We start from the raw sequence: 24,220 nt of genomic DNA, 5'->3' as shown, positions 1-24,220 counted from the left end.
CCGAGTCAAAGCGCAGACCTCATCCTGATGAAATGCTGTAGCAGGAAAGTTGAGCATAAACAAACGCAATGCAACGGCAACCCTCAATGAAATTAAACAACACTGTAAAAAAAAGAAAGGAAAAAAGAGTGGGCCAAAATTCCTCCACAACGTAAGCAACTGTCAGTCATACAGAAATTGATTACTTCAACTTATTCTTGCTAAAGGCGGTTTTACAAGCTACTGAATCATAGGGTATACTTGGTTTTCCCACACACTGCTTCTGTAGTTTGGCTAAGGTTAAAAATGATTTACTATGTCATGTGTCGTTCATATGAGGTTGTGTTGAATAATTTTAAGACCTGCTGACACAAGATGGGTTTTTCTTTGTTATGTGCCGATTAAGGTTATTATAGCTAGCTAAAAATTAAAACTAAACACTTTTATTAAAAAATAAAATAAAGCATATTCAGAAAACACCCTAAGTTTAAAAAACAATTGTTACAACTTGCCTGATGAGGCATTGATGGATGTGTTTATTAAGACTCTAGATGTCGTCAAGACCGAGTCAGCTTTGTTTTTACTGCAATCCTTGGTTTTCCTGAAACTGACATATCCCCTCCCTATATTGATAATAAAAAGACTAAAATGATAAACTGAAAAAAACTAAACTGAAGAAAGAAAATCCTCTCTGAAAACTAACGCCAACTAAACGTAAAAACAAAGTGAAAATGAAATGAAATAGAAAATGCAAAACTACAATAACCTGTATTTCACATGACTATATGCTGATTTAAAAAATATTTTATTTGTAAACTCGTGAACAAAAAGACTGTTTATTTGACATTTTATTCCTAAATCCATATATCTAAAATCATATAATGCGTTTTTTTTTTTTAGCAAAATAAAATATTTTACAATAGCAAATTCAAAAAGGTTTAAAAAAAAAAAAAAAAAAACTAGCTTTACAGTGAGACAAGCAAATCCAATTCCCGAGCAACAAGAGTTTTGTGTGCGTAACTAATTTTATTCAGACTAAAACAACTGTTATATAATCTTTTATTGTTGTATCATGTCTTTTCAGTTCTAGATATGCTGCTGTTTTATAAAGATTTTGAACTGTACAGATTAAGTTTCACTAAAAATATACTAAAGTACAAAATCACAAGATTTCATTTGATTAATCACATTCGTTGCTTTGGATATTTAAAGTTTGTATCCTTAGTAGACCTAAAAATTGAAGAAAATATCCCACTAGTAGAAGTAACACTGGAATTGCCTTATTTCTCTCTTTTGTGACATCGTGTCTCCTCTCCTTAGTCCATATCCACTCAGTTGTTGTTTTTTTAATAAGGAGGGGAAAAAAAAAAAAAAAAAAAAAAAAAAAAAAAAATCAGGAAAAGAAAAATAACAACAAGAAATCCTGCTGATTCCACAATGTTTATTTCTTCTTTTTCTTCTTCTTAGGAGGTCCTTGATCCGAATCGCTGCTACTTCCTGAGTCTGAGCTGTCTGAGGACGAAGATGAGGAGGACGAAGAAGAGGATGAGGAGGAGGAAGAGCTGTCATCGTCGCTGTCACTGCTGCTGTCATCTGAAGAGGCGCTGGAGGAATCGCTGCTGTCTGACGATGAGTCACTGGAGGAGCCGCCTGAGCCGCTGCTGCTGTCGCTCGAGTCTTTAGCCCTGAGAACAAGTGGAGGAAAATCTGAATATCCAACGCTGAACACCAGAGGTTTGGTTATTAAGGTCTCAGGCTGTACCTGTTACAGTCCCTAAGGTGCATCTCACTTGCTGTAATACTCTGTTTACAAACACTGGAACTCAGAGGACACAACGTCAACTACAAGTGCTGATTTTGCATACCTGGAACATTACCTGCACACCAATTTGTTTTCTCACACACGAATTCTAGGAAAATGTGGTTGGGACATTATCCAGAGTTGCCCTTTCACACGTGTCGCGTGATGAGATAATACATGCAAGCTGCATTTTTTCCACGATGGGGAAATTGGTGCAGCTGGGTGTCACGCAGACTTCGCGGCTACACACGTGACAACGATTTTACGGTTTTCCTTTTGGATGCTGAACAGACCAGAACAGTCGCACGATGAGCTCTCTGATAATAAGGCCTTTATCTGCCTCTTTTATGAGCAGGGAGTGACAGTGTTATAATTCTCAACAGCTACTTTCATATATCCCTGTTATGTCTGGTACTGATGGGATTTGATGGCATTCTCCCCTCCGACCCTCAAACAAACAAGCAAGACTAAGAAAGTCACAACACTTGGGACAGCAGAACTTTGAGAGGTTTTTCAAGTCGACTCTGGCTTAAAATGCATTCAAGTGACACTTTTTTTTTTTTTTTTTTTTTTTAAACCACACACATTCTTATAATGCTTTTACACCCATTGAATAATTGCTGTGTCAGGCACCCTTACCACCAGGGGACAAACTCTTGAGTCAATCTTCAGTTAAATAGACCCAAACGGGCGCTCTTACTGCTCTCAAAAAGAAGGTTAATTTATTTGGGAAAGATAAAGAGTCCTCAGCTGAAAGGAGTGCTGTGGCTGTTTTATGGCTGTCGCAGTAAGAAACGCAAAGGTGTCAAGGAGGAAAAGACAAAAAAAACCCCAACAAAACAAAAAACAACAGGTTTTGGTGTAACTGCTTCAGTTTCACAGTCCTGTTTTTGCACATGCTGGGAGAACAAAACAGAGACATTGTGACTTGTTATTAGTAACAACTGTGCTTTTGCTGTGATCACAGCTCAGACTACAACAATGGTGTTTCTAACACATCGCTGTGATGAGACCAGAATCTACCATTAAAAAGATTAAATAAAAGTTTTAATGCATTTTCAACGGATAAACAAAGTGTTTAAGATTACCACAGATGACATTTAGAACAGTTAGGTTGATGGATTAGACATTATGGCTATGAGACAAAACACTGCAATCTTTAAGAGATTTGAAAAGGTTGCAAATGTAGTGATGTGCAGTCACCAAGAGCTTCCACAAGAGGGAGCTGTTTAGGGACGTTTCACTCACTTAAAACAGACTGGTTTTAATTAAAGCTTCAAAACAGGGAAGCAGCTCCGAAACACATACTCAGGGATGCCAGCACCTTCCTGGAATCCCTCGCTGAGCAAATTTCCCCCCGGAAATTAATCAGTCTAAAACTTGTTGAATTGCAAAACCGTAATCTAACCATTCTTCTCTGCTATGAATGTTACCCAGTATCATTTTGTGTAATAAGTTATTTTTTTAGGAATGTAATACATGAACTGTGCAACTCCACAGGCCAGTGTTGGAAAGCAGGACTTATTCTTGTAACGTAAGTCCAACCTCAACTCCGATGTCCATGAATGTGAGCCTGCAAGGCCCATTGGCATATTCTTAAAGCTCGCAAAGATGCACTGAAATCACGTTCCACTACTTTGCTACACAATTTATTCACAGACACAGAGGTACCAAAAAAAAAAAAAAGAATAAAATAAATAATAATTGTGCAACCCTACTTTATAGCAGGTCTGATAACTACATCATATCAGTTGTGACAGTTGGTCCACCTTACTTACTTCTTTTTCACTTTCTTCTCACTGGAGCCTTCTGTGCCTGGTCTGTAGAGACCAATATTTAAAACAAAAAAAAGATTTTTAATGAACATCATTAGTGATTAGAAAAAAGAAAATCTGATGCACAAATATCTATATTAACACAGAGGTATTGTTGTACATAAAATTGCTTAATCTGATCAAGACACCTTACCCAGCTATGCTGAGGGGTTTGTTTTCATTTTCCTTGAGTTTCTTTTTCAGCTCAGTCGTTCTTGATGGCCTGTGCACATATTTCCTCTTCCCGGTGCATTCGTAGGTCCAGTGTCCCATCTCCAAACACTTCTGGCAGCGCACATGTTGTTTGTTTGCCTCCCTGTATGTAACAACAAAGGCTAATATGAATGTAAATAGACATGGCTGCGGGTACACCTCTTTGCTGTCACATACAGTTGTGGTAAGAAGTTTACATCCACTCATCGTAGGTGTCAATGTCATGGTAAGTTTGGACTTTCAATTACTTTCTTGGATTCTTTTTTCCCCCACAAAGTGTCAAATGTATGCATACATACTTAAATACATACATACACTCCCTTAAATATAGGGATGGGTACTGGTATCCGGTGCCATTATGGCACGGTTCTGACATAAACGGTAGTAACCAGACCGAAAAGCAGCGCACATTTCGGTGCTTTTTTTTCCTGAGATGTCATACACTTTGGATTATAGCCAATCATTTTACCTTTCCAAGGATAGTAGGCGGGCCCATGTACGTACGTTCTTTTATAGCAGAGCTACAGATTACAAATGCCCAAGGCGAAGCGGTCAAAGTCTGGCTGTACTTCACAGCAAAAGACGCAAACTCAGCAGCCTGCAGCAAGTGCTTTAAGGTGATACTGTGCAAAGGAGGTAACTCCTCGAATCTGATGAAACACCTGGCGACGCATAGCGTTTTTGTTTTTTTTAACCTGGAGTTAGCAACATCTCCCAAGAACCCGAAGGGGAGACTCCTGGCCCCTAGCCCTGCCAGTGTAGCAGAAATGACGATGGCAGCATCAGCAGTTCTTCTCTGGGCGAGTAGCTTAATGTTGTTCGTGTGTAATTTACGTTAAGTACGCTAACAACGTTATTATATTAATGCATGCAAGGTGAACTAGCAAACACCGTCGTAGTTACAAGGTTTTTGGACAAAGTTTGTGTTAGGGCTGCTCAATTAATCGAATTTTAATCACGATTACGATCTGGGCTTTCAACGATCATTAAAAATGACTGAGCCGATTATTAGCCCCTCCCTCATGCTTTACTCTCGCGCTGCTCCATGTGGCAAATCAAGCGCACTGCTCTGCATTTCGAACACGTGTCACAACAATTAAGAGGACCCGAGGGAAGCTCGGAAAGCTAAGCAGAAGTTATTTGGAGAGGAGTGGACTGCCGTTGGTTGAAAAGAGAGGTAAAAAAAAAAAACTTAAGTGGTGTGGAAACATTATGGCTTCGCGGAGTCAGACGTGGATCAAGTAGACACAGTGTGTAAACTTTGCTATGGTGTCGCAACTGCACCACAGAGCAACACTGCCAAGTTCACATTTTTCATTTATTTCTTATATTGCAAACATTTGCACTGTTATCAGTATTTGCACACTATTTTATATTATTTTTTAAAGTCATTATTCAATACATTGTTATTCTTAACCCTTTAAAGCCGGTCAGAGCAGCATGCTCGTTTTGTGTAACTATTTTTAAATCCCTGTAGAACCTGAACGCTAAGCTAGCACAATAAATTTTTTTCCATATGAAACCAGAGGAGTTGTACGTACTTCTTATGCCATCAGCTTGTCCTCGGTCACGGTTTCCTTCCACATATAGCTTTGCAAAAATAGCATAAAAAGAGCTTGCAGGAACAAAAACATAATATTCCAGAAACACGCTTTGCCGATCCGATCATGAACTTCCCACATTGAACAAGACGTCAACGCGAACTATCGCAAGTGACGTTTTTGCGGAAAATGTAGTTTTTTACTTGTAGGCCTTAGAACTCGAATTGCACTGCTGGAAATAGTTTATTTTGATGCACATGCACATTCTTTGCAAATTTGCATCATAGGATTGTTTTTTGTTTTTCCTGCAGTATATAAAAATTGCTGTATCTCCAAAAATAAAACTATGAAGACACTCAAAATAAATTTCCTGTTGTTGTAAACTATTTTTTGCAACTTTTTTGTATTTAAAGTTTTGAGGGATAAACCTCTTAAATTTCTCCAAGTAGAAATATATGTAAAAACAAAAACGATTTTCAATTTTTTTGTAGTTTATTGCACTTTTTTGCAATTAATGTAGTTACTATGGACTTAATGCATGCATATTATTAAAATATGGGCTATAACAGTTGTATTGATGTATAGCAACTTGAAATGCTCCCACAAATGGCACTACAGCATGTAAAAAAAATAATATAAGCTCTGGCGGACGAAATAAATATCGTCAAATAATCGTGATCTCAATTTCAGTGAAAATAATCGTGATTATCATTTTTGCCATAATCGAGCAGCCCTAGTTTGTGTTCTCCATTCTTTAATCACCGGTTCGAGCACCGTTTAAGCACAGGCACCGTTTCAAAAGTACCGATTTGGCACCGGTATTGGATAAAATCTAAACGATACCTATCCCTACTTAAATATTTTAAAAAGTGGCATTGAAGGTTTCACAGTGTCTTTTAACATGAAAGGCCAAGGCCTATTAACTTCTCATTAGTGATCATGACTGACTGCAAGTGGTAGTTTCTCTTTGCCAGCATAAAAAGGATTTGGCTTACAGCACTCACTAGATTGAACTGTTAAAGCCCAAGGAACTTACTGAAGATCTACAGTAAAAAGGAGAATTCCAGTTTTACACAAACTGGGAAGTTGTATTGGAGGAATTTTATTCAAATGTGTCACCCAGGAACAACTGCGGAACCGCCAGTGCTTGATCCCGATGATGAACTGGAAACTGTTGGAACATCAGCATCACTGTCCACAGTGAAGCTAGTTTTACATTGACATAGACTGAGAGGGTCAAGGGCTGATCAAGCGAGAAGCCCCTGCTCCAAAATCAACACTTTCAAACTCAACTGAAATATGCTGCATCCCACATGGACAAGTGAAATGCCTTCTTGAGAAAGGTTTTATGGTCTAACGAGACAAAAAATTGGTGCTATTTGGCCACAACCACAAGATGTATGTTTGGAGGAGTGAAGGTGAGGCTTTTAAACCTAAGAATAAGCATGGTGGTGGTAGCATCCTGCTCTCTGGCTGTTTTGGTGCAAGTGCTAGCTGTACATTGCACAAAGGGGATGGAATAATGAAAGAGGAGGACTACTTCCAAATTCTTCAACTTCCCCTCAAATCAAGAACTAAACATTTGGAAGTTGGACACAATTAGATGTTCCAAGTGGACAATGATCCTGAGCAAACATCAAAGCTGTTTTTTTTTGTTTGTTTTTCTTTTTAAAATGGGGGGGGGGGGGGGGGGGCAAACTTCTGGAAAGACCTTCCCAAGGCCCTGACCACAACCCTATTGAAAATTAAAAACCAGGTTAGCGCTAAGAAACCAACCAATTTAAATAAACTCTTACAAGTCTGCCAAGTAAAGTGCTCAAATATCCAGCCAAAAATCTGACAGTAGTTTATTGATGGCTGCCAAATGTCTGGTTGAGGTGCAACTTGCTAAAGGACATTTAACCAAATATTAGTGGAGGTGTATGCAGTATTTAAGCCTGTATATATACACTTTTGATGCTATGTGGATTAGAGAAAATCCAAAATAAATTGAAACTTGTTCTTGCCTTCTTTTAACATCACTGGATGCAGGGTGGCTGTAGCTCAGGTGGCAGAGCAGGTCAGCCACTAATCAGAAGGTCGGTGGTTCGATCCCAGGCTGCCTCCTGCCTGCATGCCAAATATCCTTGGGCAAGATACTAACCCCGTGTTTGCCTACTGGTGGTGGTCAGAGGGCCCGGTGGCGCCTGTGTCCGGCAGCCTCGCCTCTGTCAGTGCGCCCCAGGACAGCTGTGGCTACAATGTAGCTTGCCATCGCCAGTGTGTGAATGGGTGAATGACTGAATGTAGTGTGAAGCGCTTTGGGGTCCTTAGGGACTAGAAAAGCGCTATACAAATGCAGGCCATTTACCATTTTTTTTTTTTACCATCATTAAAGATGTACACTGTACAGTAATCCCACCCTAGAGAAAGAACAGATCAAATAAATCATTAAAAGCCCAAAATTACCATGACCCCTTTGGACCACAACTGTAAATGTTAATAAACAAAAGTACAGCTTTGTAGTTGCTGAAGAAGTTGGAAGTTTTAACTTCATTAGTGCTTTAAAGGTGCTTTTTCTACAGTGAGTAAATATGCAGCGTATATGAAGATGGGCCGACCTCTTATTCCTATACGAATTCAAATGCTCATTAAAGAAAAACAGTAATGAAAAGGAGCACCACCCTGCAGTTCTCCTTGCTCAAGAAGAGATGAAATCATTTTCACGTATCAGAATAAGTTCAGGTGCAAACTTGAGACCAGTGATAAATGGCTGGAAAAAATAAATAAATAAAAATAAATAAATAAAATAAAAAAAACGAGCACCAGCGGGACATTGCTGTGTTGCCTGTGTTACAATTCAATGCAAAAATATTTTCAACATTTCCTCACAGACACTAAAATACGGCAAAAATCCGCCTGACTTTTATAAACAAGTGAGCGCAGAAACGTGACAGACACCCGACATTTTATTTGTCGTTCTTGAAACAGATAGTGTGACAAAAGTGGCATTCACGGCGTCAACCAGCCTTGAACAGACACCCTCTACAAGAATAAATAAGCTAATAATGATGTGGAGCACAGAGAGGCGCGCTGGAGCTGCGTTCACTGTTCACCGGCCCCTGAGTCTGACACGGAGCTCGAGCAGCTGAACGTCGCTGCTGTTCAACAGCCTGTAGTACTCACGAATATACAAAACCCACAGCGCTACAGTCAATTAACAATATTATACTCACGCTTGCCTCCTGGCTATTAATCTATGCATGGGAGTCGCCATGTTGCAGGTTACTTTTTCTTCTTTGTTGGCGTTAAATAAGCGCGTATTTCCGGCCCAATCAACTCCGTTATCGCCTCCTATGGGTAAGGAAGGTCTACTGCATGTATTTGTAATCATTAACATTTAATTCACAGCAGCCCTGACGTTTTGTGTGTGTTTTTTTAAATAATACTATGCAAAAGTCTTGAGCAACTCCTCATTTTTCTTGATATTTTGCTTATAAGGAACAGGATATTATTCTAAGTGTTCTTGAGCAATGGTTCTGCAGGCTTCCTGAATTCTGTCAAAGTTTTCCTTTGGACATTCGCTGTTATTTTCCCTCCGTTTCAGTCCAGTCTGTGTATGTAACACTTAACTCTGACCTATGAATCATTCAAACATACAAAAGCCATCTAAGTGATAAATGAGTATGGTGGCAATACAGATCAGACAATTAAAGACACAATTTCAAATTGTATGTCGTTAAATTGTAATCGACAACTACAAAAAAGCTCTCTTCGGCAGATGAGAAGTATCTCAAAGTCATCCTTAAGAAACAGGACAAAATCCAGTAAAGACCTGACTCTTAATCCATCTGTTTGACGAAATGGTCTGAGTGAGTGTCAAGAAGCCATTCTTAAGAATGGGAAACAGCCCGAGGTATGCTAAATTAGAAAAAAAAAAGTGGTCTGAAAATCAGTGTAATTTGAAATTTGTGAGTCGAATCATCATCAGTTTGTGCAGAAGAGGTCAGGAGAGACGTACAACTGTGAGTGTCTGCAGAATCTGTAAAACAAAATGCAGATATGAATCCCCTCCATCATGTAAATCTCATGGTGTTGGAGTTCTTGTTAAAACTGATAAATTATGACTGCAGAAAAGCACAGTCAGAGTTTGATCCTCCGTGCAATACAGTCTGGAAAGCATGACAGTGATACCAAACGCACTGCCAATACAGCAAAAGCATTATCCAAATATGTGTACAAACTCACAAACTCAGTTTTTTCTTGTATTTCCATTTGGTTTGAACATGTTTCAATATCTTGGTGCATTGATTTCCTATGTTTCAAATAAAATATAAATGAATTAGAGTTTAGTGCAGTACTGTGATACATGTGATTCATTTATACTACATTAAAGGAAAAAATGTGCCTCACATAATAATGTTTCGTTTACAATCAGCATATAATGGCATATAAACATTCTGTTTATCATATTTCTCCCCAGCTTCTTATTTCCACTTTCTGTGGAAACAGTTACTGAGGTTAAGCATTCAGTTATCTGTCACCAACACAGTGCACACTTTCAGCAGTCAAGTGTCACCACACCCACCTGCATTTACGATTTGTCAGAGCTGCGTTTACATGTCATCAGCTCTCTTCTCTGTTTCATAGATTCTTAAATAAATGACATTTTGTTTTTGCAAACCAAACCAAAAAAGTGTTATGTCAGCTACTATTTTATACTAATTATTTATAATGATTGGTAATTTTATATCATGAAAATTACTAAGGAGAACGTATTTAAAAACTAATCTTTTTCAGTAACAACGACTTTAAAAATTGCTATGCTTTAGTTGTTTATAATTAATTTGTTTAATGTTATTATATTTTCTTATTTTCCCCATGACTTTGCTCTGAGCTGGGTCATTTACATTTTTTTTATTTCTAATAAAAAAAACAAAAAAACAAAAAACAAAACAAAAGGGGACAAAAATGACTTCATCACTTTTTGCATCACAGTCTATTTTTGTTTCCCCACCCTGATTCGATTCCAGAATTCATCAAGCTAGTCATTTGTTGATTTCACTTACTGTAAACCTTAAACTTGGAGTTTTTTTTTTATTATTTATTATTAAATAAGAAGAAATTTATGGAGCTTTCTCCCTACACCTCGACTGTTGGAGAACTGTCTTTCACGTGGATATGGAAAAGTCCAGAGAGCGCTAGAACCCTGTAAATCTCGCGATGTCTGCGGGCGAGACGGTAAAGCAGACCTTGCCGCTGCAGCCTGCCAACACACATCAGAGACACCGGCAACAATCAGCGGTGTGGATTATGAGTAGAAGTATTTAAGACAGAGCAGCTTAACAACTTCACTTGACTGGAGCATCTTTTTTATGTTTTAAAATCTAGTTACAGGTTTATTTTCTTTACAGAAATCATACTGTATACAAAGATAAACCTAGGAGACACATATCGCTCAAGATGTCAGTGGTGGGATTTGACTTGGGCTTTCAAAGCTGCTATGTAGCTGTAGCCCGAGCTGGAGGAATCGAGACAATCGCCAATGAGTACAGCGACAGATGTACACCGTAAGTACCAAGTAAAATCTTATTATAGTTTGTGAAGGATAGCTACACAGGACAGGTTTTCATTTATAAGTGTTGTCTCACCTGTGTCACTGTAATACACGTGAACGCAACTTCTCTGCTTTCAGCGACCATTTGTGCTCATTGCTGGGAAATTGAACTGCTTTTCCGTGTAAGTTAGTGATACATTTCTCAGCCTGTCTATGGTGAGCATGGAACCATCTAGAAATTAACTCATAAGGCTCACACCGCCTTCCAAGACCGATTATGAAGCTAAGCAAGTTAGCTGAGCTCATAGTTTTATTAACGGTAATGACAGTTTGGAGAATTGGTGTGGCTTCGCCGGTTAAAACACGACCGGGCGGTGTTTGCCACCTGTCGTTTTTAAGTAGTTGTGCTTGTCTTCAAGGCGTAAACTCCGACCAACCGGTGTGCCCCGTGTGGCAAATTGTACGCCTTGCGTTATGCTCTGTACGATGACGACAGCGGCCAATCTCTTGTTGGAATATTCTAGCAAATTTTTATGTCTTTTAGCCTTTCATGTTTTAAACGGTGTAAGGTTATATAGTATTTATTATTATGCAAAAGTATTATTGAAAAACATATTGTTATCAGAAAGGTTTTTTAATATTGTTTGAATTCTGCTTATTTGGGTTCATGGCGCATTTTGTAATTCCATTAGTTAGATTTCAGTCATCGTGACTAATTTTTAAAGTCTTTACAGTATTTTCTCTTTTGTAAGAGTTCAACGTTAATATAAAGCACACAAGCGTTATTGAATGTTATACACTGTCACTGGTTTTGAATGATTAACTGGTATATTTATAGATGTATCATTACAATTTAGAATTCCCTCCCAAAGAGTATTAATAAAATGAAATAAGACCAGTTATTATATTGTAATTTATTTATAACGTTTGTATTAAACAGGGAAAGAAAAAGATAAGCATTAACGCCCAATTTATGCTTAGATGTGCACCTACTAGTCAGAAAGTCAGAAAAATTTAATATAATATATATAAAATGGGTTTTATGTCATGGTTATATGAAATATGTATACATCATTAAGTTGCTGAAGATACTTTATTGTGAATCAACCTGGACTTTTTAAAAATTATTTAATTTTATTCAAATTTACAAGGCAAACATGTGTCAGAGAAGTAGATCACGTATAAGATAATTTGGTGAATAGAAAGATTATACATAACAGTTTCTTGGTGTGTGTATATATAAATATATATATATATATATATATATATATAAATATATATATATATATATATATATATATATATATATATATATATATGTATTATACGACAAATTCACATTCAGAATTTAAACACAGAATTTCATGTTGAATATTCGTAACACACTTTGTTCTGTAAAGGCTTATACTTACTGAGTAAAAAGAAAACAAATACTTTCCTGGTAACTTGCACAACGTTTTGTCTGTTGCTCACATAAATATGTTGCATTAAATTTTGAAAAATTATGAATATTGGACATTTTTTGACAAATATTGAACTGTTTTTGTGAACTTACTCTCTACTACATCATAAACATCACAAACACCACTGTAAAAAGTCCTTTGAGTGCTCAAATAGAATAGAAAAGCACTTTATAACAGCCAGTCTATTTACCATACAACTTCCTGTCCTGTTCTTGATTGAAGATCAGCATCCGCTGAGTGACTCTCCTCAGAGACTTGTATTGTTGACATCACCACACTCCACTTGTGTGTTCATAGCAACGCTTACTCTGTGTCATCAGCATCTGTGTTTGATAGAGATGGTGATGAGAGGCAAGCCCTGTGTGATTTAAGTGGACTTACCACACCACTTCAGCCTGTGTTTATATAGTACAGACAACTCAAAACTTAAACAAGCCAGTCTGGAGCCTCAGTCCAGGTTTCAACAAGGATTATTTAGAAAAGTGCTGAGATCAACTAGTTAAAAATTGTGACCAGTGTAGATTGGTCACTGAACTATCATGTGAAGCTCTGCTAGTTGTGTCATTAATGTAGCTTAACATTTTGACTCGTGTGTGTCCAGGTCTTTTGTATCGTTTGGACCCCGAAATCGTTCGATAGGAGCTGCTGCAAAGAGCCAGGTAAAAATTAATTCACCGATACGGTCATATTTATGAGAATTATTTACAATTAAATGTAAAAAGTGGTTAATACTTGGCTTTGTTTCCTCCTGTTTTGTCTTTCTTTTTTTATTCAGGTGGTGACCAACTATAAGAACACAGTGCAGAGCTTCAAGCGATTACATGGCAGAGCGTTCACAGATCCTTACATCCAGTCGGCCAAGTCTAACTTGGTGTACGAGCTGGCACCGATGCCCTCTGGGGCCACCGGTATAAAAGTAAGACTGTATTTTCTAACCAGGTTTCTGCCCTCAGCTTAGCTGATGGGAAATAATTAATCAAAAGAAAAAAAAGACCATTAAAAGAAAATTAACCGAGAGACCGCACAGTAGATACAACAGCTTATTTCTGACTATGTTGCATCCTCCACTCACTACATGCTGTGCTCTAAGAAGTGCGTCATGTAATACTTTTTGCTCTGATTCATAGCATTCCTACTTCATCTTCCCATTTAATCCTAAAAACACTTTCAGTATGTTGTACTTATTTCTGCAGGGATTTTGTCTCTTGGAATATTATCCTATGGGCAAAATGATAATTGTGTTGGTGATATGAACCGTACGCTTTGCTGACTGCCTAAATGTGAAAAATGTACACATTTCTGGCACTAACAGATGATGACTGTGAGACTCCAGAAATACCCAAAGTTATTGCAAGTGCATAAATGACAATGCTTCGCTTGGCACACTGCAAAGGCACAGAGCGGCATGTTGTAGAGTCCCCGTGGAGATGATTAATGTCAGTCCTCAGGATAAATAAGAGCACAAGAAATATCAAATCAAATCAAAATACATAAACCTGGTTTTGCCTGTTAAACCACAAGGCTTTGCAATCTGCATCTTTTCCATATTTTATCACATATGCATATTTTTGTCATCTTAAAAAAACCCTAAATGAAACTGAGATAGCCATTTAAATAATTAATGAGTTTTCTTATTAATGGAAATATTAACATAAAATGTCTTGTGTACACTGCAGCAAACATCTTACTCTACTGGACAGCTGTATGATTTGTCCTGACAGTAATCTTTTACCTCATTACCAATTTCTAGGTGATGTACATGGAAGAAGAGAGGATATTCAGCACTGAGCAAGTAACTGGCATGCTGCTGACCAAACTGAAGGAGACTGCTGAAAGTGCACTCAAGAAACCAGTAGTAGATTGCGTCATCTCGGTAAGCATTAGTTGCATCCTGGCTCAGGGATTTTAACCAGCTGCTTATAGCCCTCCTTTTCCATCATGTAAACTGCATCCACCGATTGCTCGTCCTGTCACACTGAGTGCAGCCAGCGCGCCTGGTTGATTCACGTGTTTACATTTGGGTTGCACATTACCAGCTCCTTCGTAGCTTTGGTGATGATGACTTCTTCCTCAAGTACCTTTTGCAGGACCAGTTTTCTTGCATATTTCGCAAAGTATTGTGGTGTGTCAGAGGGTGTTGAAGTCGCCTCCTTTTTAGGTACTAAATCATCATTAGAGGCTGACACGGTGCTTTTACTGTCAGACTTTCCTGGGCTTGTCTCATTGTTGTCTGCACTAGAGGACCTAAACACATGGCGTTGCTACAGCAATGATTTCCTGTATAATACTTTTGTATCATGTTAAAACTTCCAGATTTTGGATGATATAATGTGGCACAACCCTACTTAAGCTCTATGAGACGTGTTAAATAGGATTGGATAGGTCTTTTATTAATCCACCTGGTTATCCTGGTCTCAATAGATGGTTTTTCAGGCTTAGGTTTGTAACAACAGATCTTATGGAGGTAGCTTTAAATGTCTTAGGAGTTGTTTGTTTATTTGGTGAAAGTGACGTTGCATGATGAATCTTTAAGTTGCCATAAAGTGACTTTGTGTACTGTACCTGAATAGAACACTGCATTAGATTTACATTCTGTCATTTGACAGCCAGCGATTAATGTCATCCTGTTGAATTTTCTACCAGCTCAGGTAAAATATGCAGGCTGACAGCTGCCTGCAAGGTGTAGAAATGCTTTGCCACCTGCTCTTGTCACATTTTGAGCCCTGAGCACTTCAGCACACGTCTTGTCTGAAAGCTTTATTTCGTCTCTTGTACCTCGAAGCTGAAGAGTGGGAAGCGTGTGTTTCTTTAGCACAGAATAAGGATCTGTTACGTAATGTTACAGAGCTCACACTTTGAGGCCCTTGCTTTCACTGGGCCTAAACTTAAGGTTTACATCAGCTCTGGAGATGGATGACATGTTATTAGTACTGTTGCCAATAGCTAAATTTAGCCTGTGATCTTTTCCACAAGGAGCTGTTTTGTTTTGGCACCCTGAGTAACTAACTTGGTAATTTTATCCAGGGAGGTTATGAATCTTGTGAGATGGGTGATTTATTCCTTTGAGGGGCCCAGATTGATCCTAAATATGGAATAGTGTAATGTAATGTTTTTTTTTTGTTTTCCTCTTAGGTACCAAGCTATTTTACTGATGCAGAGAGACGGTCAGTCATGGACGCAGCTCAGATCGCTGGCCTCAACTGTTTACGACTGATGAACGAGACTACTGCAGGTTCATGGAAACATCTAGATCATCTTTAAGTCTGCTGTGTTGTTGTTGAGCCTTTAATCTCATACTACTCAGAAACACGTTGAAAATGGTTATTGCATTAGCTTATAACTTAACCATGAGATACAGTGAAATAGATGCACAGCATTAAACCTGCCCTACATTTTATTTATATACATTTGCAGCATTGCAGTAACAATTGCATTAGTTCGAGCAGATTTAGTTTAGCATAGTGCAGCTGGAATTTGGAGTACTAATTAGTTCCTGGATGCAGCGGTGAGCAGAAAATAACCTGAAGCTTCTGTCTGATTGCTGCAGTGACTCTGGCATATGGAATCTACAAGCAGGACCTGCCAGCTCCAGAAGAGAAGCCCAGAATAGTGGTGTTTGTGGACCTGGGCCACTCTGGTTACCAGGTGTCAGTTTGTGCCTTCAATAAGGGAAAGCTCAAGGTGAGTGATGGATAAATACTGAAAGTGCTCATGTGAGTTAGCAAGTTTACTAAAGTGGATTCTGTTTAAATCTTATATTTACGATATTCTGATGTCAATAAACAGGCCTGACTATTAAATAAATGTAAAAAAAAAATACAGCATTTACGGTCAGTGGTGAACACTTCTGACTATCAGTGATGTTGGTGTTCTGGGTTATGCTGTTGAAAAATAAGGAGGGATCAAAAATCGTCAGAGGCAAAACCTAAACTTGCTTCTACCTACTACTAATATATTTACCTTCTCTACTGTTAGATCCTGGCCACTGCGTTTGACTCAGACCTTGGTGGCAAGGACTTTGACGATATCCTTGTCAACCACTTCTGCGAGGAGTTTGGAACTAAGTACAAGCTGGATGTGAGGTCCAAGCCCCGTGCACTTGTGCGGCTCTACCAGGAGTGCGAGAAGCTCAAGAAGCTGATGAGTGCCAACTCCTCTGACCTCCCTCTCAACATTGAGTGCTTCATGAATGATATTGATGTTTCCAGTAAACTAAACAGGTAAGAAGTAAAGTTAAATTAAATAAGAGAATAAGATCAGCATATAGCATGTAGCCACAAGTATTTTAAAAAGGGAATAGTGTTGTTTCTTAAATTAATGGAGTTTTCCATAGTGTGCATGTTGGCTGCACCTATTAATAATTTATGATCATGTGTCCCCAGAGGCCAGTTTGAGGAGATGTGTTCGGGGCTGCTGGCCAAAGTCGAGGGTCCCCTGCGCAGCGTCATGGAACAAGCCAGTGAGTACATGAGACTGTAATAGCAGCTGGACTATCCCTGTAGGCACGTGCACGCTCACACATTCAGTCATGTGCTTTGCTGTGGTAGCCCTTCCCCCTGGACAATAGCAGCACGTTAGCCTTCCTTTAATCATTACTTTTCAACTTTAAAAATAAAATGAAACAAATATGAAACGTATTACTTTGTAAACCTAAATAACCTGCTTTGTTTCGTGATTGTCGCTTGTTTTTTGTATCCAGAGCTGAAAAAGGAGGATATATATGCAGTTGAGATCGTGGGTGGCGCCACCAGAATCCCTGCCATCAAAGAGCGGATCAGCAAATTCTTCGGCAAAGAGCTGAGCACCACCCTAAATGCAGACGAGGCCGTGGCCAGGGGCTGTGCTCTGCAGGTACAGCATGCCTGTCACATGGCAAACACTTTGATCCCCACAGTGACTCAGGCAGCAGACTCACACAGTAACAGCTGTGTTATACCAGGAGGGAGACCTATGAGAGGATCGCTGAAGGCTGTGATCTGTGAAAGATTTGGAGACAGTTTAAAAAAACAAAACAAAAAAGATTCACAAATACTGATACTGAATACTGAATACTATTTTTGGCCTGAAAATGAAGAACACAAAAGTTTAACCTTAAAATTCTGGTTTTTGTTGTTGTTGTGTTTTTTTCCCCTCAGTGTGCCATCTTGTCACCAGCTTTCAAAGTGAGAGAGTTCTCAATTACAGATGTTGTCCCTTACTCCATCTCCCTAAAGTGGAATTCAGCTGCAGAGGAAGGACTCAGGTACTCTTTAGGCTTGAATCTAACAGAAAGTAGCACAAACATCCCTTTAATGCAGCTGGTTTAATACTTGAATGTATTGTCCTCCTGTTTACATTGCTCCTATTATATTGAAGGGTAAGCTTAGCCAGAACTCGTACTGTTGACTCCCTTCACGACTTTCTGCCACACCTTGCCCACACCCATGTACCACGCAGATCCAGTATCAAAAATCTTTTCTGGATTCATTCACGTTTTGCTAAATAACATCCAAATCCTGTTTCAAGCCCTAAAACCCTCTCATAAATGATCTTTGAGTTTGATAAAGACTTCAGATGTGTTTTATAAACTGTTGCCAAATAACAGATTGGTGTGTGCTGGTGGGTAGGTGGGTGGGTGGTTGAGTAGGTGGAAACCTTCAGAGGACAAATGGTAGGCTTCGTGTCAGTTCTCTCACCACTTGCGTTGTTGGAATAAAAACTGTAAGCTAGCACAGCTTGTTTCAAACCATCGATGACATGAACAGAAAATTGAGTTTACATTCTGATGTCCTGTCCCTGTATATTTGTCTCAATCACCTGCTCTTTCTGTGTTTTTTGCAGTGATTGTGAGGTTTTCCCAAAGAACCACGCAGCTCCTTTCTCTAAAGTACTGACCTTCTATCGGAAAGAGCCATTCAGCCTTGAAGCCTACTACAACAATCCCAAGGAGCTGCCTTACCCTAAAGCCACTATAGGTACAGCAACTTCATTCAGATTTAGATGCAGTTCTGTGAGTTTCTATTTATTTGTTCATATATGCGCAGGTATTTTCATCAGTGCTAACTTTTAACTCCGCAGGCCAGTTTCTGATCCAGAATGTGGCTCCTCAGGCATCAGGGGAGAGCGCAAAGGTCAAGGTAAAAGTTCGGGTGAACGTTCACGGTGTGTTCAGTGTATCAAGCGCCTCGTTGGTTGAAGTCGTGAAAACTGCTGAAGGAGAGGAGCCAATGGAAACAGACCAGATCGTGAAGGAAGAGGAGGTGTGTATTATGTGCTTTTGCACTGATTGTTAGACACTAATGACATGGAGAGGGTATGTGTATATCAGTAAGGAAGAGACGGGAGAAATGTTTGCTTTCTGTTTGTGTTGCGCCTGAGAAAGCCTTTCAATCAGTAACCTAGTTCCAGCCCCACCCCATTACTGTATTATTTAGGCATCTTGTCTTGACAAGCTTTAGATGGCTTTAATAGCTTTAGCAATGAAGGTTTCTGACTACACTATTGCATACAGACTGATTGCAACTCTTGAATAGGAGTGCACATGACACAAACATTTCCAAAACCTTGACGTGAACATCTGAATAATTGCTGGGGACTGCCATTTTAAAATGGGCTGAACCCAGATTTAATAGATGACACCAGCAACAGAGCAGCACATGTTGTTTTAATTTAATTATATGTATATTCTTTCTTTCGTTACCGTGTGTCAGAGCAAAATGCAAGTGGACCAGGAGGATCAGAAACTCCAGGCTGGAGACAACGGAGACAAGAAAATAGAGACAGAAGAAATGGAGGTAACCTTGTGCTGGGCGATAAGGAAACCCTAATGCCCATACATGCATATATACATACATGTGTACATACATGGGTACATACGTTCATATAGAAGAAAAATTAGATTGTTCTGTATAAGTACTACGCATACAGCAACCCGAAGACTTTAAAATGTAAAAGAAGTTCACTTTCCTCAACAAACCTTGTTCCCCTATAGACACAATTTACAGTGTTTAACACAAAAATAACCCAAAATAGACTGATACACATGTACATGGATACTTATGGAAGCTTATTTCTGCCACTGGGGAAAAAGTATTTGGCAGAGCTAATGTAAAATTTGATATGTATTACTCCAGCAGTGTCTATTGTGAAATATATGTCTGGCAAGATATGACCATTATTGTAATTTTTAACCATATCGCCCAGCACCAGGTAACCAATACATCCAATACATTTTATTTTCCTCATTATTTTAAGAAACATGATTTGCCACTGACTTTTTTTTTAAATTTAAAACATTCATTTATTTTTTATTTTTTTGAAGCATGCTGTTTAACATAAAAACACACATAAATTTCTCTATTTGTAAAGACTAACTTCTAAAACCATGTCTTAAGCAAACCTCAAATGGCCCTCTGAAGGTCTGAGGTGTCATCACTTTCCAAAAGTGTCGTCATTCCCAGAGCTTAAAACTATAATTGTTCCTCTCACTTACAACGAAAAATGCATCCATACTTTATCATGTGGAATTTTGCTTTTGACATAACAAATAAAAGCCATAGGCTCATGAAGAAATTATAAACTAACAATATAGAAACTTACAGTCAATACAGGCCAGAATTTACCTATCACAAAAAGCACAATAAAATTATACAGATGGTACAATTGTGAAACTGGTGAAACACAAAAGCACGTTTGAAGTTGGAGCTTTTCAAGTACTCAAAAAGGCTGAAGTCAAATACTGCTGATTTGTCTGGTGGGGGAAAAACGTGTTTCATCTCTGCTATTACAGACAACGACAGAGGATGCCAAGCAGCAGGAGAAGAAGAACGACCAGCCTCCTCAGGCCAAGAAGCCCAAAGTAAAGACGAAAACACTGGAGCTGCCCATAGAGAGCAGCTTGGACTGGCAGCTTTCCGGAGAAGAACTAAATTTGTTTGTGGAAAATGAGGTAATGCTGTAAAAATCACAAGGAATGTGTGGTGTGCATGCACAGTGTTGTCTCAAGCAGTAATGCCTAGTGATGCTCACTGGCCCTGGGTTAAGCTGTCCTAGTTACCATTAACATTTAAAGAAGTGTCTCCATAGTGTAGCTGTTTACATGTATTTGTCTAAGCAGCAAAAGATAGAAACGAACATATTAAGCAGCCAACAGTGTGAAAAAGGGAGGAGCTGATTTGGCTTTTATCATTAACAGCCCCTAAAAATGGACAACTCTTGATCATTTGATAATTAATCAGTTAATCAAACCATAATATCACCTTTTTTTCTTTTTCTTTTGACATGTGTAACATCAGGAATATACCTGAAATTGTAAATGTTGTCTTGCTTCATCCTCAGGTGTTTTTTTTGTATGTTTTTGTTTTGTTTTTGTTTGTTTTGTTTTTTTTTGGTGCACACTTAACTAAGTAGTTCAACTAATGTAGACTTTACTGTGACTCCTCCAGGGTAAGATGATCATGCAGGATAAGCTGGAAAAGGAGAGGAATGATGCAAAGAACAACGTGGAGGAGTACGTGTACGACATGAGGGACAAACTCCACGGCATCCTGGAGAAGTTTGTGAATGAAGCAGTGAGTACACACTGGACACGTCATCATACACTGATCGTCTCTGTAACATTTGGATTCTGTTCAATTTAAACTAAGTGTAAACCTTCAGTTCAGATGAAATGCATGCGTTTAATGTTAAACAATGAATCTTCCTCACTGCTTCACATGCAGGATCGCGATTTGTTCTCATTAAAACTGGAGGACACAGAGAACTGGCTGTATGAAGATGGAGAAGACCAACAGAAGCAAGTTTATATCGACAAACTGGCTGAACTCAAGGTAACTACGCACTCATTGTATGACTGGACAGTTTTATGGGAGGAAAAAAAAGACATAAAATGGTTCACTCTACAGATATTTGGAATAACTTTGCGGCCTTACTGACGATGTTGCTTTAACAGAAAATTGGCCAGCCTATCCACGAGAGATACGTGGAAGCTGAGGAGAGGCCGAAAGCGTTTGAGGAGCTTGGGAGACAAATCCAGATGTACATGAAGATAATTGAAGCTTACAAGGCAAAGGTAACCAGGGTTTGTTGTTGAACTCTTTATACAAAGTTTTAAGAACAGCTGTAGGTCAGACATATCACAGACTAAGCTCAAGAATCCCCAGACGTTTGTCAAATTTACTTTTGTGTGCCCCAACAGGACGAGCTCTATGATCATCTGGATGAGCTGGAGGTGACCAGGGTGGACAAGCAGGTAAATGATGCCATGGTCTGGATGAACAGCAAGATGAACCAGCAGAACAATCAAGACCTCACCGTGGACCCAGTGGTCAAAGTTACAGAAATCAAGGCCAAGACTAAGGTAGACATTAAAAGCACACACACACCACTTGCATGCTCTTTAAGAGAGCTTCATTATGGGCTTCCTTAGGGTTTTAAGGGCTCATTGTCTACAATTAGTAGACAGTAATATAAATATGAACATATTAGCAAAGTTTATCCAGTATACTTTTGTAACATCAACTTAAAAAAATCTTAACAGAATAAACATGAATTATTATTATTATTTTACTTTAATGGTGATTAAGATCATTATTCATCATTATCTTTTGTTTTCCTTATACTGACGGCCTAAGAGCATCTGAAGATTTCACAAAAACCCAACGCCAAAAACGACACTCAACAGTCTTGTAGTAGCTGCCAAGCAGTTTGAAGTAATTTGTCATTGTGGTATGAGCTGAAGAATTTAAGTTTAAAAACTGTGATGTCATGTTCTAAGCATGTGTATCTTTTTACTCTTTAGGAGCTTTATGCATCCTGCAACCCAGTGTTGTCTAAACCCAAGCCCAAACCCAAGGTGGAGCCTCCTAATGAGGAGAAGACGGAGAATGGGCCGGTTAACGGACAGGAGGGAACAGAGAGCCAACCGTGCAACCCGGACAAAACGACGCCCGCGGGCACGGAACAGCAGACAAAAACGCCAGAGAAAAATCTCCCTGAAATGGACATTGACTAACTGCTTCCACTGCAGCCCCTGAGTTTTAGTTTCCTCCTGAAACAGAGTTCTGTCCTTCCTCTGAGATTGTTCTTGATGACCGAGTAGCCTCTCTCAAAGACACAGACGACAGCATCTCTAATCAACACTACGCATCAACCAGCCGCCTCAGCATGCCATTTCTCATTTTGTTTGACTACAAAAAATATTGCATAATAGTAATACTGAACGGACTACTTAATGACATAAAGGTTGTGAGCGTGGGATGGAAACTGCTTTCTCTCTGTGCTGCTTTGGTGGGCTGTATTGTTAAAGATGACTTCAGCATTTCCAGAGCAAATGTAAACTATGAATGTCAGATATGGAAAATTTGTAAGCAAAATAGCTGTTCAGGAGAGAATTATACATACGAGATTATTGAAAATGTAAACTACTGCGGTATGTCTGAGTGTAAGTATACATACAGAGGCACTGGTAGTTAACACGGATTGTTCAGAGTTGTACATGACAAAATTGTGTTCCCCCACCACCACCACCACAAACAATTGTAACTTCGGATTATAATGTTATTTCGTTTAAGTGGAAGCAGGGAGTTTTTGTTGAGTTTACTTGTATCGTATGTTTGAACTATATACAACAAGTTACTGTCATGCAGTATTTCTTTGTTGAGCTTTTCTCATTCAAAAGCACTGGTATGTCTGTTGTTCTCTGGTAGCCTTGAATTTTTTGTTTTGGGAGGGGTTTTGTTTTGTTTTTTACTTAAAAGTGAATGCTGGTGCAACAAATCACCTTTTTGGGTGCTGCTGTTGTTGCCACGTCACCAAAAAGAAGCAAAAATTTAAAAAAATAAAATGACTTATAGCTGAAAAAGTTGTTTTTTTGGTCTTGAACACAGTAGTAATTGCATATCCTACATCCAGTTTTCAGAAAGAAAATAAGGTTTATTTTAAATGTAGTTTTGCAAACACTCTACAAACATCCTGCAACCTTGCACAATACACTGCTCCAAAAAATTAAACACTTTTTAAGCAGAATATAACCTCAAGCCATTTAAACTTCTTGAATATTGATATGGTCAATTAAGTAGGAGAGCGCTGCTAGCTTTTGACCGACCCGTAGAAGTGGCCGAGGTAGTCCAACTCTACCAGGATGGCACATCAGTTGTCACTGCCAGGTTTGCTGTATATCCTAGAACAGAAGGCCATTCTTAACCAATCAACAGGACCGGTATCCGCTCCGTTGAGCAAGGAAGAACAGGATGAGCAATGCCAGAGCCCTTCAAAGTGACCTCCAGCAGTCCACTGATACAGTCAAAAACATGCTTTGTGAGGAGGGCCTGGCGTCCTCTAGTGGGCCATGCGCTTACTACACCATTATACCACCAGCGGGCTAAAACATTAATACGAGGCAGGATGGATCCATGCTTTCATATTTTTTACACCAAATTTAGGCTGTCTTGACATTCTCCTTTGACCTCTAGTGTTAACAAGGCATTTTCTTACAGAGAACTGCTGTTCATTGGATATTTTTTTACTTGTTCAGACCTTTCTCTATAAACCCAAGACATGGCTTTGTAGGAAAATCCCAGTAGAACAACAGTTTCTGAAATACTCGTACTGGGAATATTTTAAATCACCTTTCTTCCCCATTATGATGCTCAGTTTGAACTTCAGCAGGTCATCTTGATCATGTCTATATGGCTAAAAGCACTGCATTTCCATGTGATTGGTTGATTAGATATTAGTATCAGCAAGTAAATGAACAGCAGAGGTGGGACCAAGTCATTGTTTTGCAAGTCTCAAGTAAGTCTCAAGTCTTTATCCTCAAGTCTCAAGTCAAGTCTCAAGTAATGTCAGGCAAGTCAGAGTCGAGTCTCAAGTCACTGGTGTAAAAGTCCGAGTCA

The 24,220-nt window shown here is 38.9% G+C and overlaps 2 protein-coding genes across 5 annotated transcripts; one reads left to right on the top strand and one right to left on the bottom strand.

Moving 5' to 3' along the window:
* Positions 1 to 765: 765 nt before the first annotated feature.
* Positions 766 to 11,447, bottom strand: zcchc10 (zinc finger, CCHC domain containing 10). Of its 3 annotated transcripts, none has more exons than XM_085470707.1 (4): positions 10,979 to 11,447; positions 3,749 to 3,929; positions 3,559 to 3,600; positions 766 to 1,664 (listed from the first exon to the last, which is right to left on the bottom strand). In XM_085470707.1, exons 2-4 carry the CDS (start codon positions 3,865 to 3,867, stop codon positions 1,421 to 1,423), a joined length of 405 nt encoding a protein of 134 aa, XP_085326833.1. In that variant the 5' UTR covers positions 3,868 to 3,929; positions 10,979 to 11,447; the 3' UTR covers positions 766 to 1,420. The 3 variants fall into 3 exon arrangements, with proteins under 3 accessions (XP_085326833.1, XP_085326832.1, XP_085326831.1); XM_085470706.1 differs by having other exon boundaries at positions 3,749 to 3,910; XM_085470705.1 differs by lacking the exon at positions 10,979 to 11,447 and adding an exon at positions 8,564 to 8,647 and having other exon boundaries at positions 3,749 to 3,910.
* On the top strand, positions 10,562 to 23,129 carry hspa4a (heat shock protein family A (Hsp70) member 4a). 2 transcript variants are annotated; one of them, XM_085470699.1, is made up of 20 exons: positions 10,571 to 10,631; positions 10,742 to 10,897; positions 12,949 to 13,006; positions 13,123 to 13,263; positions 14,098 to 14,220; positions 15,480 to 15,579; positions 15,895 to 16,028; positions 16,323 to 16,567; positions 16,730 to 16,806; positions 17,047 to 17,198; positions 17,483 to 17,589; positions 18,168 to 18,301; positions 18,405 to 18,586; positions 19,037 to 19,120; positions 20,116 to 20,274; positions 20,771 to 20,896; positions 21,047 to 21,154; positions 21,277 to 21,396; positions 21,523 to 21,684; positions 22,126 to 23,129. In XM_085470699.1, exons 2-20 carry the CDS (start codon positions 10,791 to 10,793, stop codon positions 22,336 to 22,338), a joined length of 2,532 nt encoding a protein of 843 aa, XP_085326825.1. In that variant the 5' UTR covers positions 10,571 to 10,631; positions 10,742 to 10,790; the 3' UTR covers positions 22,339 to 23,129. The 2 variants fall into 2 exon arrangements, with proteins under 2 accessions (XP_085326826.1, XP_085326825.1); XM_085470700.1 differs by lacking the exon at positions 19,037 to 19,120 and having other exon boundaries at positions 10,562 to 10,897.
* The last annotated feature ends 1,091 nt before the right edge of the window (positions 23,130 to 24,220 follow it).

Source organism: Copadichromis virginalis, linkage group LG10 (genome assembly GCF_057382275.1).
Source record: "Copadichromis virginalis isolate Kocher_CV1m ecotype Utaka linkage group LG10, C_Virginalis_male_GT1.1, whole genome shotgun sequence".
In the NCBI taxonomy this organism is placed as follows: Eukaryota; Metazoa; Chordata; class Actinopteri; order Cichliformes; family Cichlidae; genus Copadichromis; species Copadichromis virginalis.
This window is presented reverse-complemented; position numbering and strand designations above follow the sequence as displayed.

Coding starts and splice junctions, on each gene's coding strand:
- zcchc10 (XM_085470705.1), bottom strand. CDS start 8,604: ATGGCGACTCCCATGCATAGATTAATAGCCAGGAGGCAAGC. Junction 3,911..8,563: donor TTAATAGCCAGGAGGCAAGC/GTGAGTATAATA, acceptor TGTTACATACAG/GGAGGCAAACAAACAACATG. Junction 3,601..3,748: donor AAACCCCTCAGCATAGCTGG/GTAAGGTGTCTT, acceptor TGGTCTCTACAG/ACCAGGCACAGAAGGCTCCA.
- hspa4a (XM_085470699.1), top strand. CDS start 10,791: ATGTCAGTGGTGGGATTTGACTTGGGCTTTCAAAGCTGCTATGTAGCT. Junction 17,590..18,167: donor GCTGCAGAGGAAGGACTCAG/GTACTCTTTAGG, acceptor TGTTTTTTGCAG/TGATTGTGAGGTTTTCCCAA. Junction 18,302..18,404: donor TTACCCTAAAGCCACTATAG/GTACAGCAACTT, acceptor TTAACTCCGCAG/GCCAGTTTCTGATCCAGAAT.